Source organism: Petaurus breviceps, unplaced genomic scaffold (genome assembly GCF_028583685.1).
Source record: "Petaurus breviceps papuanus isolate PSGF00001 unplaced genomic scaffold, PetGlider_PUasm1.0 90879, whole genome shotgun sequence".
In the NCBI taxonomy this organism is placed as follows: domain Eukaryota; kingdom Metazoa; phylum Chordata; class Mammalia; order Diprotodontia; family Petauridae; genus Petaurus; species Petaurus breviceps.
In genome coordinates this window covers 11,586,551-11,606,630 of record NW_027187368.1, presented here as the reverse complement: position 1 = coordinate 11,606,630, position 20,080 = coordinate 11,586,551, and the positions used below count along the sequence as shown (strand labels likewise).

The 20,080-nt window shown below is 41.6% G+C and overlaps 1 protein-coding gene across 1 annotated transcript in view; it reads left to right on the top strand.

Annotated features, from left to right (window-relative positions):
* The first annotated feature begins 19,595 nt into the window (after nt 1-19,595).
* The window catches only part of ATP6V1G1 (ATPase H+ transporting V1 subunit G1), a 7,800-nt gene continuing 7,315 nt past the window's right edge, over nt 19,596-20,080 (top strand). The window contains exon 1 of the mRNA XM_069073840.1: nt 19,596-19,793. Coding sequence (XP_068929941.1) covers nt 19,712-19,793 — 82 coding nt within the window. The 5' untranslated portion in view covers nt 19,596-19,711. The remainder of the gene's footprint in view (nt 19,794-20,080) is intronic.

The window sequence follows — 20,080 nt, the reverse complement described above, 5'->3', positions numbered from 1 at the left end:
ACAGTAAGAGAAGGTGGGTCACATCCTTCCCTCCCTGGAAAAGTCAGTAGTGGGGCTCATTTCCAAGACAACCACACCTACCATTATTCCCAGTACTGCCCTACTCAGCCTCTCTCTCAGATAGCCTCATTTTCTCCCTCCCCACCCCCTTCTATGCTTCATGGATTCCTTGAAGCAGTAATAACTCAGTCACTACCTGGGTACCCACTGCAGATCAGCAAAGGTGCCTTTGGAAAACTACATTTTCACCTGGAGCAGAACCCCAGAACAGCTGTCCCGTTTCCCTGAAGAGGGTGAAGGGTGGGCTCAATCCTCTGGGAGATGAATTAGATCAATAAATCAACAAGCATCTATTAAGTACTATGTGCCAGATTGTGTCGTAAGCCCCAGGGGTACAAAATAAAGGCAAAACCAATCCTTACCCTAAAGGAGGTTATATTCTAATGAAAGAGATAATATGTAATAAATAGGTACATATAAGATAAAGAGTGAACCCAAGGTTAGCCTTAAAATGGAAGGCTCTAGTACCCAGGAAAGGCCTCCTGCATATAGCATCTTTGGAGATGTCTAGAAGGAAGCCAGGGCTTCTAAGAGGCAAAGGTGAAGAAAGAACTTCCAGGCATGGAGGACAACCAAGGAAAAGGCCTGGACATGGGAGCTGGAGTTTTGTTGTTGTGTTTGTCCTTCCTTTTCGAAGAGGGCCATGGTATCAGGGAAATAACATGTCTCGAAGCTGACTGTGATCTGAGTGAGGGAGGGCTGTGCAAGGTCATCAACTTTACTTTCTCCTCCAGAGCCATCTGGGTCCAGTGACCTGATATTCATCAGGATGACTGGAGATGGCCCAGGATGCAGTGGGAGATGAGGAATGAGGAATGAGGGAAAAAAATCAAGCTGGGAGGGGAAGACCGGAAGGAAGGAAGGAAGGAAGGAAGGAAGGAAGGAAGGAAGGAAGGAAGGAAGGAAGGAAGGAAGGAGGGAAGAAAGGAAAAGAGGGAGGGAGGAAGCTTCTGGTCATCAAAATTTACCTTTCTTTGGAGAGGAGAGAGAGAGGGGGAAGACAAGCTGAGTTACCCAACTGGCTGGGTCCCCATTCAGGCAGCTCGGTCTAAATACCAAAAAGTCTTACTCTCCTTTTTTCATTTCTGATGGAAAAGAATGAGGTTCACAGAATGACCAAGCATGAATGGGTTATGATCTGTATGTTTTATCTCATTATATTATTTTTGCCCCCAAACCCACCTTTATTCTGAACTTCTCTTTCTGTCAAGGGCACTGCCAGTTTTCTAGTCACCCAGGTTCACAACCCTGGTATCCTCTTCTACTCGCTTTCCTTCCCTCCATATATTCATTCACTTGCCAAATTTCTTAATTCCACAATACATCTTGTGTGTTTCTTTCCACTCACACAACCAGTTCCCTCACTCAGACCCTCATCACTTCTCCCCACTACTGTTGAAATAGTATTTTTTTTAACATTAATGTTTTTTGCTTCTCTTCTTCTAGATTGTCCTTCACTTCTGTTTATTTGCATTCCCAATCTACACAGTTCTAGCTTTACATAAATGGACAATTCTGCAGACCTCTACATAAAGTAATTTTTATGCAATGTGAGTGAGAAGTAAGGGAAACAAGAAGGGAGCTGTGAGGCCAGAAGGGAAGGGACTCGCACAGGGTTTGGAGATTTCAGGGTGGGGAGGCTGGGGCCAGGGACAGAGAAGCAAAAGTGAAAGGAGGAGCATTCATGTACAGGGCCAGTCACGTGGGAGCCTGACCAGAATCAGAGAAAGAGGTGGGGGGAGGATGTATATACTTGGAGGCCAGAGAGAACACAGGAAAAGAGAAACAAATGTGGGAGTGGGCAAAGGGGAAGGGGGGGTGCGCTGGGGCAAAAGTGGTCCGGCTTGGTGAAGCCCCAGGAAAACAGACATCTCTTGTGCTTTCACTTGGAAGGTTTTTCTTGTTTTGAGGTTTTGTTTTTGTTTTTTGGTGTGTTGGGATGTGGGGTGGGAGGCCTTAGAGTACAGAGCTGAAGGGCAGGAGCAAAGAGAACATAGTAACTACCGTGTTTCCCTGACAATAAGACCTATCCCAAAAATAAGCCCTCCCCTTACTGTGTAAGATTCCTCTAAAATAAGCCCTCCCCGAAAATAAGCCCTATTGAGATTGCTACTGTAGTGAAGGTGATCCCCTGTGCTACACGCTACATTACAGTACCCTCTGTATGCACCGCCCCCCCCCCCTCGTGAAACACATGCCGCGCTCCGAGCTGCATCCAATCAGAGCTGCAGCAGTGAGCGCGTCATCCTGTTCTTCCCCAGTGATTTGCTTGCTGGTACATTTTTTTGTTCACATTTACCTGTTTATTAAAATTGCTGTCAATGTTCATTAAAATAAGCCCTCCCTTGAAAATAAGCCCTCTGGTGTTTTTCTGTCCAAAAAAATTAATAAGACAGTGTCTATTATCGGGGAAACATAGTATACAGTAAATGTAGGTGGGGTTTTTTTTTGGAATGTGAATTTCTTTCAGAATTCTTTACATAAAGTCAAATTTGCATAATGCTAATTTATGTTAAGCAAGAACTGTCTGTATTGTTCTCTTTTTTGTTTCTTTGATGAGGCTCGCTATGCAGATTCAAAATTTCCTATTCTGCTCATTATTTTTTGCTGTGCAGGACAACATTCTGCTCTTATAATTCTCATTTCTCTTTTAAACCACTCAGGAATAGTGTGTTTTAGTTCCATGTTCTCCTTAAATTCCACAGAGTCCCCTATCTCCTCCAATGTTGTATAATTTTCCTTTATTTTTCAGTATTTATTCATAAATGCCTGAACTTGTTTACTAGAGCTAGAAGCCATATGTTGTTATTATTTTTTTTTCTGTTGATTTATCTGTTTATGTTCAAGGTCTTTGAGATTTCTTCTTTCTGAAATCTTTGATACTTTCAGTCTTTGTCCAACCCCCCACCCCTTATTTTTCCTATCAGTCACGTCCTAGCTCCTATCCCTGTGATTGTGGTTTCCTTGGGGACTGAATCTCAAAGCATCTCAGCTTCTTTCTACACTGAGCAATTTGCTGTGGTCAGAACTGGCCCCAGATGGCTGCTATGCTCTTTCCCTCCGGCTTGGTGGAGGGCTGCACAGCCCCTCACACTCATGAGATCCTGTCCTGGTGACCTGTCCTGCTCCCTCTGTTCCTCAGTTCTCTGGCCTGGACCCAGCATTTTAGAATCTGTTTTGTCCAGAACCAGCAGTGAAGAGCTTTGCTGTGTTAGTACTTCTGAGTTGCAGTACTGACATGCTTTTACTCCTGAGGGGCTGTGGCCACACTGGCTGTCGAACCCTAAACACATTTCTGCAGCCTTGAGCTGGGGTTTCCAAGGCACTGGGGTGTTAGGGTGTGGTGTCCTTGAGTCTGCTAGTGCAGCCTTGTAAAGCCAGGCATGAGTAGCTTTTCAGAGGACTGCTGCTGTGAACAGCTTTTCAAAGTTCTGATTACATAGTATTGTGAGCTCTCTATTTATTCAATAACAAATTAGAGCAAAACATTCATAGAAAATCAAAATACAGCATTCACCATATAACAGTTCAACAATTTATCACTAAAATGGCCACATAGTTTTCAACAAAGTGGTCACATAGTTTTCAACAAAGAATATTCATTTAGTCAATCATGAAATCCTTAATTCAATCACAAATTACAAAAGTCTAAGTTCTCCACCCCTAGGTCACAGTAAATCATAATCTTCTGTCAGTATACAGTATCCAAGTAAAGTCTTCTTTCAGTTTGGCTCAAAGCTGGCTCTCAGCTTCCATGGTTCCTCTTCCATGGTCCCAGCTTCAACTGTCACCTTACTTCCAGTAAGGTCCCAGGGCTTCTGTACAAAGTATCACAGAAAAACATCAACAGAGAGCAGACAAAGTGCTGGGATACCACAAGTTTTCTCCTTCTTAACTCTGCCACCACAAGAGTTCTCTTCTCAGGTTCTGCTGCCTGAGCATGAGCCTCTCCTTATATATGGTCATTATTTCCTCCCCTTCCTGTTGCAGGAGTTCATGAGTTCTAGGGTTCACAAGTTGTGGGGTTCACACGTTCTGTTTCTTAACAGACTTAATACAAGGCTCAAAAGAAACTTGAACTGAAACAAGGTGTTAATTCAATAGCTGAAACAAGGTGTGAACTACTTCTGTGCTTGCCATTACATTGAGAAAAGGACTCTTGTGGTGGCAGAATCAAGAAGGAGAAAACTTGTGGTATCCCAGCACTCTCTGTTTGTCTGCTCTGTCTCTGTTGATGTTTGTTTGTGATACTTTGTACAGAAGCCCTGGACCTTACTGGAAGCCCTGAAAAAGGATTTTCTGGTTGTATGTTTACAGAAGTCCTGGAGGAAGGTAGTTGAGGTCCTGTGACTTTACTGATGATTTGTGCTGACCTCTTGGACCTTGTTGGTGGGTCTGAGTTGATTCCATAGGCAGATAGTGAATTGATGATGGTGCCAGCAATGTATATGAATATTACTGTGGCTCTGTCAAGCTTTGTGTTCCCAGAAACAGCAGCTGTGAAGGACTTGAGGTGGACTGGACACTGTGAACTTTAATATGGAGCAGGAACTGGACGAAGAACTGGACAAGTAGCTGGACAAGGAACTGGGAGCTGATTGCCTTTGAACCTAGGTGCTGATGGCATGGGATGTAAGGGAAGAGTGTTGAGTGAGCTCAGGGTCAGTGAGCATCAATTCCTAGGTGTCTAGGTTTGATCTGGTTTTTTTTTCTTACTTCTTTTGGATTCTGGGTGTCCTAGACCCTTCTAGGGTCACCACCAACAAAATTTTGCTTTATATACAGATAGAATCCCCCACAAAGAGCAGATGTATAAATATACAGAACATGTAAATAAAACAGGATACATTTAGGGAAGAAAACACCAAGCAGGAAAAGGCAGTCAGGAGCCCCCAGGCCCATCCTCAGCTCCACTAGGCAAGCCTTAACTTCAGCTGGCAGATACCATGCTGCTGGGGAAGGGTGGTAAAATAGAGCTGCCTGGTACATGGGAGAGTGAAAGCAAAGAGAAAGGTAGAAACTGCCTCTCCATTCTAAAATGATGCGGCCTTTCTGTTGCCTCTTCCACATGACTAAGGGACCAATAAGGTGATTGCTCAATCATCTCAGGTAGAGGAGTCCTTCAGCATTGCATAATCAGGCCAGAAGCAGGCAGGGAAGCCTGGTGCACACTCTGTTGGGTGCAGGCCCTAATGCAAGTAAGTAATATGCTAGAACAGAGTGTAATCCAATTTGGAGCATTGAGAACTAAGAAGAATGAGTAAAAATTTCACAGAGGAAAATCTTGTCTCTGTGTGAGGAAAGGGGCTGAAGAAGCTTTCCCCACACAAAAGATGCAAACCTCTTCACAGTTTCACCATAGAGAAAAGGGGCTGGTTCCAGCAAGTAACCACAATGTGCTGTCATTGTAGACAAAAATGAGAAACAGTACCTGTCTTCAGGTAGGGTTCCCTACCCTTGTTTATGATAACCACCAAGTGACCCTTCCCAGATTCCTGCTGAGATATTATTCAAATTAGTGGCATATTCTTTACATCTATCTGAGGTGTTTATTTAAGTGGTAAGCCCTTAACAAATGTTTACTGATTGATTGGAATCCATGGCCTGAATATAAACCTGTGTGACCCTCAGCAGGTAACTGCCTCTCCCAGCATGAGTTTCTTCATCCACAAAATGAAGGGGTTGCACTAGATCAGGGTGGGGAACCCTCACTAGATGATTCTTAAGTTTCCTTTTAGCTAGACATCTATAAAGACTAATAATGTCTCATTGAAACTTTTTTTTGTTTTGTTTTGTTTTGCTTTGCTTTTTGGAGGGCAATTGGAGTTAAGTAACTTGCCCAAGGTCACAAGGCTAGTTTTTTTGTTTGTTTGTTTTTCATTGAACCTTTTTTGCCCATTACTTCCAGGCCTATTCTCTGGGCCCAAATGGTGCTCTTTCCTCCTCAACAGACTTACATATATACTTGAAAACAGCTATCATTCCTTCCTCCTCTTCTGCTCTCTCCCCTACCTCCCATGATTTAAAATCATAGAGTGGTGGAATGTCAGCTCTAGAAGGACCATTAAAAATCTAGATTAACCTCTTCCTCATTTTCTCCTTGCCATCTTGCAGATGACTAAACAGAGGTTCAAAGTGGGGAGGTGATCTATCCAAGGTCATAAAGCTAGTAGGTAGCAGAACAGAGTTGAAAGCCTGTACTGTGTTCTGGTAAGGAGGCCAGCCTACATGGGTGAAGTTCGTTGATGTGGGAGAAGTGGAGGAAAAGAAGATGAAGGGTGCAAGACCCACATCCCCTCCTCCCTCTCTGCACTCTACACAGCCACCAAAGTGATTTTCCTAAAGTTCAGGCCTGACCGTTTCACCCTCCCTTCACCCAAACACATACAGAGACATGATGTATGTACATAGACAAATTCTAGTGGCTCCCTCAGAAATAAACATCTTTGTTTGACATTTAAAGCTTTTCACAGCCTGATCCTATCCTACCTTTCCTGATTTATTGTACATTATTCCCCTTCATGCACTCATTGGTCTAGTCAAACTGCCACCCACGTCCTTCCCCATACAACATTTCCATTTCTTAAGGTACCCCATGCCTGTTCTCATCTCTATCTCAGGTAATCCCTGGTTTCCTTTGAGACCCAGCTCAAACCTTACATTCTTCACAACACCTTTTTGTCCTGCAGCTGATAGTAACTTCTTCACTATTTACATTTATTTATTTTTTATGTGTTTTGAATATATTTCTGTATGTGCATATGTACATGTTGTCTTCCCATTAGGATTTAATCTCTTGGAAGGAAGGGCCCACTTCCCTTTCATTTTTTATATTTTCAGTGTCTTGAATAGTTTCTTTCATATAGTAGACACTTTATAAATGTTTATTGGTTATTGCAATAGCTTGCTTTTTGATCTCCCTGCCTCAGGTTTCTCCCTACTCTAATTTATCCTCCACTCATCTGTCCAAGTCACCCCCTAAAACATATCACCCTCCTCCACTCAATAAACTTCAGTAGCTCCCTATCACTTCCTAGAGCAAATATGAAATCCTCTATTTGCCATTTGAAGTTTTTCTTACTCTTTGCCTCCCCCCACTCTTTCTAGTCTTTTTATACCTTACACTGCCCTCTCTAGCCACTTACTCTAAAATCCAGTGACACTGGTCTTGCTGTTCTTCACACAAGACACTCCATTTTCCTACTGGGCATTTTCACAGTTGTCCTCCATGCCTGGAATGTTCTCTCCACTTGTCTCTGCCTCCTGCCTTCCATGGATCCTTCAAATTCCAGCTAAAATCTTACCTACCAGAAGACTTTCCTGCTCCGCCTTAATTATAGTGCCTTCCCTCTGTTGATTATCTCCAATTTATCATGTATATAATTTGTGTGAACATAGTTGTTTGCATTGTTGTCTCTCTCATTAGATTATGAGCTTCTTGAGGGCAGAGACTGTCTTTTTTTTTAAATCTTAGTTTTCAACATTCACTTTTATAAGATTTTGAGTTCTAAATTTTCTCCTTCCTCCCCAAGATGGCGTGCAATCTCATATAGGCTATACATGTACAATCATACTAAAAATATTTCCACATTAGTCATGTTGTAAAGAAGAATAAGAACCAAAGGGAAAAACCATGAGAAACAAGAAACAAAAACAAGGAGAGAATATAGTATGCTTTGATCTGTATTTGACTCCATATATCTTTCTCTGGATTAAGATAGCATTTTCCATCATTAGTCTTTTGGAATTATCTTAGATCCTTGCATTGCTGAGAAGAGCTAAGTCTATCAAAGTTAGTCATCACACAATGTGGCTGTTACTACTTCACTTAGCATCAGTTCATAATAAGTTTTTCCAGGTTTTTCTCAAGTCCACCTGCTCATCATTTCTTATGTAACAATAGTATTCCATCACATTCATATATGACAACTTGTTCAGCCATTCCCCAATTGATGGGCATCCCCTCAATTTCTAATTCTTGGCCACTACAAAAAGAGCTACTATAAATATTTTTTGTACATGTGATGTGAGTCCTTTTCCCATTTTTATGATTTCTTTGGGATACAGCTCTAGAAGTGATATTGCTGGGTTAAAGGGTATGCATATTTTTATAGCCCTTTGGGCATAGTTCCAAATTGCTCTCCAGAATGGTTGAATCAGTTCACAACTCTACCAAGAAAGCATTAGTGTTCCAATTTTCCCACATCTTCTCCAACATTTATCATTTTTCTGTTTTGTCATGGTAGCCAATCTGATAGGTGTGATATAGTACCTCAGAGTTGTTTTAATTTCCATTTTTCTAATCAACAGTGATTTCAAGCATTTTTTCATATGATTATACATGGCTTTAATTTCTTCAGCTGAAAACAGGCAGAGCCTGTCTTTTGTCTCCCTTTGTATCCCCAGGGCTTGGCACAGTGCCTGTCACATAGTAAGCACTTAATAAATGCTAATTGAATGACCAAATAACATTTCAACCACTATGTTAGATAGGATAAAGACAAAAAGAAAATTTAAAAACCAGTCCCTCTTTCAGAAAGTTTGATTTTTACTGGGAGAAAACAGTATGTTCAAGATAGGTACATACATAATATATACAGAGTAAATACACAGTGGTTTGGGGAAGAGCACTGACAATTGGGAGGATCAGAAAAGGCCTCCTGTGGTAGTTTGAGCCTAAGCTATCCCTCAAAGGGAGCTAGGGGTTCCAAGAGGTGAAAGTGAGGAGAGAGAGCCTGCAAGGAATGGGTGACAGTCCATGCAAAAATATGGAGATGGTCGATGGAGAGAGACAGAGACAGAGAGGGAGACAGAGACAGAGAGAGATCATCACATCACAGAGATACACATCAGAATGTATAAGTAGGATGGAATCCAGTTAGGAAAGTGAACATTCAAGTTCCAATGTCAAAAATGTAAATTCTGAGTTGCTAAGCAATAAGTTAAACAAGACTTCTCTAGCTTATATGTTAAATGCAAATGAAGCATATACAAGGAGTCTTCTTTCTAGATCCCCTTTTGAACTACATGTGGCTCCTTGTAAAGTATGGATTTTTTTGCTTCCATCTCAGTAGATCAGTAGGATTACAAGCATTTTAACTAGAGATGAAGGTCACCTGTGCATAGTACCTACAAAAGGTTAGAGGAATTTGTAAAATAGAAACCCCACCTCCTACCCTCACTTCTCTACAAGTCCTTTCTCCCCTCTCCTGCCTTCTTCTCCCTTTGGGATATATGCTTTGTGGTCCATCATGTGGAAATGAGCAACGGCATCAGCAGACCACCTTCTCATGGAAAGAAGGAAGGTGAATCATTAGCAAGAATTTTCCCTTTGAACCAACTGAAAGACATCTGCCATTTATTTAATGACTCAAGCTGAAGACATAGAAAAAAAATTTTTTTTGAGCCTAGCCTAAAAACTTTATCTGGAGAATGCTATTTATAAGGAAAGAGAAGCAGCCTGACTGTGACAGGAGCAGAAAGAGACTCTTCACCTTCTGCCTGGCTGGCTTTAGGAGCTTGGACAAGTCATTTAAAAAAACAAACAAACCTCAGTTTGCCTCAGTTTCCCCATCTGTAAAATAGTATCTACCTTCGAAGATTGTCATGAGAAGCAAATAAGATAAGTAATTGCAAAGTGCTTAGCACAGCCCATGACACATAGTAAGCATTATAGAAATGTTAGTTGTTATTGTTATTATTTGCTCATTTGGAATATGAAGTGATAAATAAATTGCTTCCAAAGACCTATTTAGTTCCCTCAATCCACTTCCACTAAATCGGGAGGTACAGTCAATTGTAATTCCATTCAAGTTACCAAACCCTTATTATATGCCTACTATGTACAAAGAATGACAAAAATGAAATAGCCCCTGACCTTAAGAAATTTACATTCTAATTAGTGTCAAACTCTGAAAATAAAGGACCAGAGTAGTCATAGAGGTTAACTGTAAAAAGAGTTCACAGAGGTTGTATGCCAACTGTTACACTCTGAAAAGCAAAATAAAATAAAACCAAAGAGGTCACAAAGGTTATACGCAAAAGCCTTCTTTATTCCATTGGAGGATGCAAACTAGATACATGCACCAGGATCTCCTTTAGGAAGAGACCCAAGACAACAAGGTTAAGAGTTGTGGCTAGACAAAAAATCTAGCAGAGAGGTGTAGTCATAAAAATGAGGGGTAACAGCAACAATGGGGGAAGTTTGCCTAGTGAAATAAAAGAGTCTATTCAGAGCCAGGGCTTCCTGACCAGAATGTGGTTCCTGCAGGTTCTCATGGAAAACCTGGGGCTGGCTTGGACCAATTCTATGATTTAGCTACAGCAGAGTTCATCCAGAGGGTGAACACAAAGGAGTGTTATTATGCCAAGCTTAGGGCACAACGTGTTTGCTGGACCTTGGCTCTGGAAAACAGGATGTCTTCTAATAGTAAAAAGAGAAGTGAAAAGAGAGGGGTGGTGGTCTTGGAATGCAAATCTTAACACGAGGGGGATATAGCCCGCATACAGGGGGTAGCACAAAACTCGGGAGGTTTGTTGATGATCAATTATGTATTCCAAAAGCTAGGAATGTGAAATGAAGGGCTCTGCTTAAGAGTTCCACCTAGGCTTTTTGTTCCTTGTTTTTCTCCTTCCCTTTCATTTATCCGAGAGAACAAAAGAATCTCAGACTGAAGGAAAACCGGTCTTAGACCCACATAACTCTTGAGGATTTTTTTCTTTTGGTTAGAATCCCTCCTGCGATGAGTTTCAGCAAGAAGGAGAACTCTTTGGTTCTATTCACATCTATCTCAATGCAAGAAATAAGTATACATTTGGTACCAACTATGTGTCCGACACTGTGGTAAGCACTTTGCCAATATTATCTCATTTGATCCTCAGAAGAATGCTGGGAAGTAGGTGCTATTATGATCCCCATTTTACAGTTGAGGAAACTCAGGTGAACAGAGGTTAAGTAAATTGCCCAGGGTCACACAGTTTAGTCAGTGTTGGGGGCAGGATTTGAACTCAAGTCTTCCTGACTTCAGGCCCAGAAATCTATCTACTATACAAGTGGTGTTAAACTCAATTGAAAAGGATGGAGGGTGGTGGTGGTGACACTAAAGTATACATAAGGATCCCTGTAGGCTGCTTATTGACTTAGAAAACCAAATATCAACACTCTATGTTCTAATGTTTTTTTAATTTATTCTCTTAAATATTTCCCAATTACACCTTAATTTGACTCAGGATTTGGGGAGTGTTTCAGGTAAATTCCCTGGACTGTGTTTGACATTGCACTATAGCACCTAACTGCCTAGAGGCAAGGACTTTGGAATTAGCCTCCTAGATTAATGCTCTGCCTCAGTTTCTCCCCCTCTCCAATCCTTTTACCATACAGCTGCCAGCCAATATGTTATTCCTAAAACACAAGTCTGAATGCCAGGTACCTTCCCCCATTACATTGTTTTCTTTTCATTTCTAGGATCAAATACAAATTCCTCAGTTTGGTGTTTAAAGCCCATCATAACCTAGCTCCAACTACCTTTCCACGTTAAAAAAACAAAAAACTGGACCTATGATTTTCATTGGTATAGGAAAACTCCCTCTCTCAATGCAGATCACCACGAGCTCTGCAACTTGGAGAGTTACTTGTGATAGGGTGCTTGGGGCGTCTATGTTTGTAACAGCAGTTTGTAATATCAGTTTGTAAAATCACATTCCCCCCCCCTCCAGCCTCAGATCATTAACTCTGCCTCTTCCCCCTGCCAGCACTCTGCCTAGCAACAATTCATGAACTGTTTATCTCCCCTTAGCATACTAACCAGCTGCACCTATGAATCCTTCAATGCACTATGTATTAGTTAACTCCTCAGCCAATTAGGCATATTCTGAATCCCCGTTTGCCTTGGTTCCCAACATCCATCTTGTCAAACATGATACTGATGGGTGGCAGACTAGGCACTTCTCAGTCAACCCTGATTGCTAGCTGACTTAGTGAGTTTCAAGCCTAAAACCATACCTCCAGGTAGCCCCTGCCTTGGGCTATTTCCCAGTGAATTATGGGCAATATGCCTTCGAAGTAGATAATAAAAGTGCATGCTCCTTTAAGCACTGACCACTACTTAACTCCTCCCTAATCCCATCCTTATTCACCTAGTTAGCATAATTGACCTCTGATTTACTATTGTAACTCTTTATAAACTATACCTATGACTTCTTTAAGGTTGCAGGTTCCCTAAGAACTCATGCCGCCTATATAGTGTAAAAACTTTTACAATCCTGATTTAAAAGATTGCTTGGGTCCTATGAATTCATTCCAGACTGCCCACTCAGGGATTCTGGTCGTTGGAGCCTCTGTAACACCTATTCTTCCCTCATCATTTGGAGCCCAGAGAGGTTAAATAATTTATCCAAGCTCACACAGCAAGTATATGTCAGAATTGTGACCAAAACCTGGTCTTCTCACTCCAGGACAGCAATCTCTCTGCTACACTATGCTGCTTCTCTTATTACACACTTTTCCTGTCCAGGAACAATATAGTCAAGCCAAAATGGTCTTCTCTTTTTGCTGTTCCTCACTTAAGACATACCATCTTTTATCTTTGCATAAATTTTTGCCTAGGACTGTGAAGTCTTGTCTTCTTATCTCCACCTCCAAGAATCACCAGTTTTCTTCAAAGCTCAACCCAAACCTTCCATGTGAAGCCTTTCCTGATACCCTCAGCTGCTAGTACCTCTCTTCTTACCCCTCAATTACTTTGAATTTATTTTGTGTGTATATATTATACATTATATTGTATTATACATATAGTATGTACATTATATATTATAATACACACATATATTTGCACATGTATATATATACATATATGTATATAAAAACATATATATATATATACACTTTGTCCATCTTAATAGAATGTAAGCATCTTGAGGGCAATGACTGTTTCATTTTTGTTTCAGTATACCTAATGCTTAGCACATAATGCCTAGTACACAGGTGATACCAAATATTTATGATCAATTGATTGAGTCTCCTGTTCAGTTCTGAATGCCATATTTAGGAAGCCATTGATAAGCTGGAGAGTTTTCAGTGCAGGGAAACCAGGAAGGAAAGGAGTATGAAGGTCATGCCGTATGAGGCTTGGTACTAAGCCTGAAAAAAGAGAGGTCTTAGGATAGATGAGATCACTGTCTTGAAGTATTTACTTGAAGGATTAATATTGTTGTGCTTGGCCCCATAGGACTGAGCTAGGGACAATGTGTGGGAAGATTCTGAGATGCAAATTTCACTTGGATGTAAAGAAAAGCTTCCTAATGATTAGAATTGTCCATAAGTTGAATGGGTTAACTCTGGAAGAAATGAGATCTGAAAGTTTTTACACAAAGGATCACTTGTCAGGTATTTTGTAGAGTGGTCAGGTCTGAATCTCCTTTAGTCACCTTTATTTTTAATTATATTCAGTTTCAAATACATTTGCTGAGCTTTATTTAATGATTTATTTATTGGAAAAGAATGTTTTTGGCCTTTTCTGCCTCATCTTTATGACCCTTCTCTGTCTCTAGGCAGCCTCTTCCTCATCCCTACTCCCTATGCTCCTCTTTCTCTCTTCCTTTTTCTTTTTATCTTTCTCCCCCAATTGTATTTTTATAACCTTCAGTCTCTGTTAAGGTACTAACTGGTAATTGACAAGAAATGTTAAGCATTTAAGGGTTTAAGGTATGATTCCCTTATGGGGGTATTTGTAATTTTTATAAATGGCTTCTGGGAGCTGGAAATGCCTTAAATGGATGTCTAACAACTAACTAACCAGCAGTGAGGATGATTCTTTATGTAGGAGACCTTTCCTGCCACTTCTTCAAATCACTACAGGCAGCCATCCTCCAAGCCTAAAACTGGCAGATCCTGCCTGCCACTACCCGTGTCCAGTCCAGCACTTTTTCTCTTTACTGTAGCTCTACTTAGTTCCTGAGAGAGTTAGGATAACAGCGACTTCTGACTCAGAGAAAACAGAACTAAGCTCATTCTACTTTTTTCCGTTTGCTTTTTGCCACTTCAAGGGGGATTAAATGGATTAGGGATGTTCACAGTCTAAAATGTAATTCCTTCCAGGAGTTTTAAATCTTTCCAAGTCATAATGAAAAACAGCAAAGAGTGACAATAACACAGGTATTTCTCTGGGGGGAAATTCATAAGCTCACAGTGAGACACCACTGTGATAAAAAGGTCAGTGTTGTTCTTAAGCATGAGCACTTGAGGAAGATCACCAGGAAAGGAGGATAAGTGCCAATGTATCCGACTTTGGGGATTTGGTGGTCATAGCAACAGTATCTCAAAGGATCCTTCAGTGCTAGGCAAAGATTAGGCCTCCACATGGCTACATGTTACCTTGTTTTTAACCCTGACTATTCAGATCATGCCCTGCCCTGTCCCAACTCCCACCCCCTTCCTCAGCCAGTGTAACCAAGTGAGAGCATCTACCTCAAGTTTAGACTCAGCACTGGATTTGGAGTCAGAGGGCCTGGGTTCAAATCTCAACTCAAGTCCTGTAACTTCTCTGTCTCAGTTTACTCCTCTTTAAAATAATGGGATTAGATTAGATGGTAGCTCAATTCCCTTCTAAATCCTATAATCTGTTCTCAGAGAAAGTTGAGTAGATACCAGCTCTATGGGAGTAGGATGTTTCTGAGGTTAAATTCAGGTTGGCATGCTGTTGATCTCTATTCTTCCAGGTTCTGGGCCTTGTGAGTGACTGTGGGGTAGTGGGGTCATCTAAACAAAGGCTCAGCAGCTCAAAGGATTTTGAATTACAGAACATTGTTTAGAAAGTGTTGTCAGTTGTAAATGTAAATTGTGCTAGATTCCAGGGAGGTGAAGAGGATATTTGAAGGTGAATGATATGGTCTCTGGAGTCAGAGGGGGTACAAATACTTCAAGGAGTTTGCCATTTGTTAGGGGTATAAGATGAATACTTTAAGAAATTTAATAAAAAAAATTATACTTTTCATGTCTTGACATTTTCTAAATGAAATGAGTGTGTAAAAGAATAGTATATGAATATCTGAGGGGCAGAGTTTGAGTCATTTCTGTGTTATTTGACTACCTATGTGACCTTGGGAAAGTCGCTATCCTCAGTTTCCTCGTCTGTAAAATAAGGGAATTTGATTAAATGACTTTCTAGTTTTATATCTGTGAAATACTTCATATTTCTCTGTAACTCACATCTATGAGTGTATTTGTTCATACAATTTTCAACCCCTGGAAACACTGAAGAAGAAACCACAATAGTGGTTTGTAATATGTGGTGTGTGGAACTCTGCTATATCCCTGAAAAAGACTGGAAATGGACAAATGGCATTACAACTACATCTGACTGGGTTCAGGCAAGGACAAGGCCTAATAGGAGACTGTGGCTGATCAGCATTAACAGTATAACATACTAAGGGATATAATCCCAGTCTAGAAATACCTTCATTATAAGCCAAAGGATGTTAGTAATTAAGAGTCCACAGAAATAACAAGGAGCTGATAACTAGTTAGGAAACTGCGGAGAAAGACTCTGAAATGTGCCAGGAACCTAACTTTATAAAAGAGTTGTGTCCTTAGGAAGTTCAATTTTGTTTAAATCAACAAATATTTAAGCACCTACTATAGGCAAAATACTGTGTGTTACATATTGGTGTAATGTAATGCCAAAAGAAAGGCAACTTCCCAAGGTTCAGAATACCAGCATAGGTGCTCTCCATTTTATTCAGTGACAAACCAAGAACAGAGAAGGTCAAAACATGACATCATTCCAAATACAGCATTTACTAAGCGTGATTAAATAATCTACAAGGACTACCCCACCCCAGGACCTTCCAATCATTCAATCAATTACAAAGTCTCTGTTCTAAATACTTCTCCACCCCTAGGCTATACCTTAATTAAGTCCACCACAAAGCCCCTCTTCTCAAATGGAGATTAGTTTCCAAACATAAGGTCAAAAGTTCCCCACCACTGGATCACAATTGAATCTACCCCAGAGTTACATCAAGTTTAAACACAGCACTTAATACCCAAATGGAGGTCTTTTCTTCATCTTGACAAGAGGCAAGTTCTCAGCAATCTTAGTTCCTGGGGAGACAAGGCTTAGCAAGGCCATAAGATACATTGCCAGTCCCTTCATGAATTCATCCTCTGTCTGTAGAACAGTCCTAGAACCCCTGAACACATTAGCAAAGCCCTCTCCCAGGATTTCTGTAAACATACAACAAGAAAATCCTTCTTCAGGGCTTCTGAACCAACAGAAAGGCTCCCAGACCCCTGCAACAACAGCACTGTCCTTCACCAGTGGACAGTATTCACTCTGTCTGCAGGACAGTCTCCAGACCCCTGCAACAACAGCACTGTCCCTCACCAGTGGACAGTATTCACTCTCTGTCTGCAGGACAGTCTCAGGGCTTCTTAACCAAATGCCAGGTTCCGGGACTTCTTCAACAGGACAGTCTTTCACCAGTGGACAAATCTGGCAAAATAACATCAAAACAGACAGACAAAGTACCAGCAAAACAGCCATGTCTCCTCAGTCCTTGGCAGCTCAGGGGGCAGGTCTCAAAAGTCCAGGGCAATTCAAAGTGGCCACCAGCAATTCTCTTAGTCTCTCTCTCTCTCTCCACGAGGCGCTGCTTCCAAAAAGATCTTCCGCCTCTCTCTTGTCTCTCCAAATCTACGTCACCAGCTCCTCCCAGTTCAGGACTTTCTTTTCACATCAACAAGTCCATCCCACAGGTGGGATTAACAAGCTCTGGGTTTTAACACAATCAATTTGAAAACCAAGCCAATACAGGGGAATCTTTAATTGCCATTACTATCACAATTGGGGAAGGAGGAAGGCAAGAGAATAAGCTTTTATATAGTGCCAAAAATATGCCTAGCCCTGTGCTTTTTACAAATACTGTCTTATTTGATTTTTCACAATCACTCTGGGATATAAATACTATTTTTATCCTCCTTTTACAGTTTTGGAAACTGAGGCAAACAGAGGTTAAGTGACTTGGCCAGGGTCACACAACTAGGAAATGTCTGAGGCAGGATTTGAAATTGGGTCTTTCTGACTCCAAGCCCAGAGCTCTATCCACAGCACAAACAGCTGCCTCAGGCTATAAAGGAGGATTTAAAAGTTACAAATGAAACTGTCTCTGCCCTCAAGGAGTTTATAGTCCACTGGAGGAATATAACTTAAATAAATTTAGTACAAGGACAATTAAAGGGCAGAAAAAGAGCTTTAACCATTGGAAGTCTCAGAGGGGGTTTTGAAAGACATACTGGAAGTAGCCCTTGAGCTGAGCCTTGTAGGAAAAGAGGGATTTTGAGAGGGAGAGATGAGAAAGGAGAGAACTCTAGGTATGATGGACAGCTAGTGGGAATATCTTTCAGGACGACAAGGCAGGGATTATAAAATTTGTATCCTCAGTGCTTAGAACAGTGCCTGGAAGGTAGACAGTACCCCCCTAGGAGACTCAACCTGTGAATGTAAGCTGACAGTAGCTCCTAGGGGAATAAGCATTTGTGAAGCCCCAAATATGTGCTATGTGACCCTGGGCACACACCAAGGGAACCAGGGTATATAGAGAAATCCTTTTGCACTCTGAGTGTAGTGAAAAGAACACTGGACTTGGAATCAGGAAATCTGAGTTTTGGTCCTGGTTCTTCTGATAATTCTTGGGGACATTGAGCAAATTACTTCTTTCAATAGGGTTGCAAGGCAAAGAACATGGGAACTGGGATGTAATACATGCCATGTGTTAACATGTAACATGAACACAGATAAAGAAGTACCAAGTAATTTGAGGGCATGGGGAGAGCACCAGAACTCAGGAACATAAGGCCTTCTAGCTCTAAATCCACAAACCTATTCTCTTCCTCATTTCTAAAAGGTGACTAGATAAGGAAGGGCAGAAAATGAAACATATCACCCTCCTTGTGAGGGCTAACTTGCACTGAAGTTTCCCCATTCCGAATGTCCTATATATATTCTTATTACTTCCTTATATTTTGTAACTAAGTTCAGTATTGTTTCTCCATATATATATAGGTCATTGTGTAGTTCAAGGTAATGTAAGAGCTATTGAGTATTAATACAATTGATTGGATTAACTATTGAGACCAAATTACAGTTGTTTTTAGTTTGGAGAAAGGAATGGTAGTGTGATAGGTAGCAAAGGGTTAAGTTTCTATAGAACTGCAAGAATTGTTGAAACAAGACTACTGATAAAAAGTACCAGGCAGTAGCCTTGGGAGGAAGTTGGGTTCCCATTTCCCAGAGAACTCCCAGATAATACTAAAAATGAAATAATGTAGAATAAAAGGAGCTGGCAGCAGCTGGTGGATTTGACCAATCAGAAAGCAGACAGCAGCTTTGGGACACTCAGGCCCAGATAAGGACACATCTAGGTTGGACTGAAAGGGGGTCAGTATTCTGAGGTTGTTACTGCACTTGAATAATGGACCTCATGTATGTTATCTAACAAAATTAGAGCCTCATTAGTAATAATTAGGTTAATGAATGGAGAGGGCTTTGCGCTGATTGGTTGGCATTAATAAGAAGACAGAGCTTGCCTTAACAACCAATGGGAAGGTGGGATAGTAGAGAAGGTGTGAAATTCCCATGTTAGGGCTTTATAATTTTGCTTTTGTATCTGTATTTGTATTTTTTTGTTTCACTCTTCTGTAGTGATCTCCCTTTTGACTTTCTTATTGGATTTGAGGACTCCCTTTTTCGAGAAAGATAGTAATAAAGTTTTTACTTTGAGAAGTCTCTGAGTCATTTTGGGTGAGAGGTCTTCTGATCCATACACTCCTCAAGGCAGAGGGTACACTGTTATGTAAGTTCACTATCAGATGTGATCACTCCTGTATCTCCTGGATAGTTTTCCTTAACTATTTTCCTTTGTTGAAAGTCCCTCACCTGTACTATGGCTGTACACATCCCTTCTTTGAGGAGGTAAAGGATTACATGAGGTACATTGTTAACTCCCTCCCCCCCTTTTTAAATTCTTTCTTTTAAAGGATTATATATTCTATAAGATTCTATTGCTTGTGAACTTTCTCCCCTCCCCCCTTTAAAAAAATTATTTGTTACAAGGGATGACTCACCGCCTAAGGGAGTAAAGAAGAAATGATTCACAAACGAACATCAGTATTGCAAAAGCAAAGGATAGGAATAATTCCAAAGATGTGGAAAAAAATGATTGGTGCAGAAACAAAAGGCATAAAAATTTTTTTTTAAAGGACTGCATTGGACTAGTACTCCAAGGTCCCCTCCCAGCTCCTGTGGATTGTGATTCCACCAGGGTACATCCCATGGTCTCTCTAAGGTTGTCAAGGGCGGGGTACGTCGGAGAGGAAGAGAAGTTCTTGCGCATGTCCAGAAGATCCCAAGACTGGGAGGGGAGAGGGAGGAGGGTTTTTTTCCTCCCCGGACCCAACAGCCAATCATTTGACCCTAGCTGAGAATGGGCGGGCGTAAGCACTGGACGCACGGCGCGTCATCGCCGCCACTCACGTGGCGTGATCACGTGGCCTGATCGTGGGGCTGGGCAGGTCAGCTGACTTGCGGGGAAGAAGAAGGAGTGGAGGAAGGAGAAGGTTTGGGAGCTGTTGAGGCCTAGCAGTGTCGGCGTCGCCATGGCCAGCCAGTCGCAGGGTATCCAGCAGCTGCTGCAGGCAGAGAAGCGCGCCGCGGAGAAGGTTTCTGAGGCCCGCAAACGTGAGCGGCGGCGGTGGCTGCGCCTTGGGCACGGGGGATTATGGGGCCTGAGGGGTGGCGGGGAGAATTGGGTAGGAATTAAGTTAGTGCTCGAGCGGGGCTGGTTGTACTTAGGGTTGGTATTCGGGGAGGAAGCATGAGAGGTGTGGGCTTGGGTGGGGAAGTCCTGGGGGGCGGCCTGGCTCAGGGAGCTCGAGGCTGGTGGGATAGTGTGGAACTTGGGGACAAAGCTGTAAAGAAGGCCCTTTTCGCCCCCAGGTCTTGTGGAGTGATACCTTCTCCCTCTT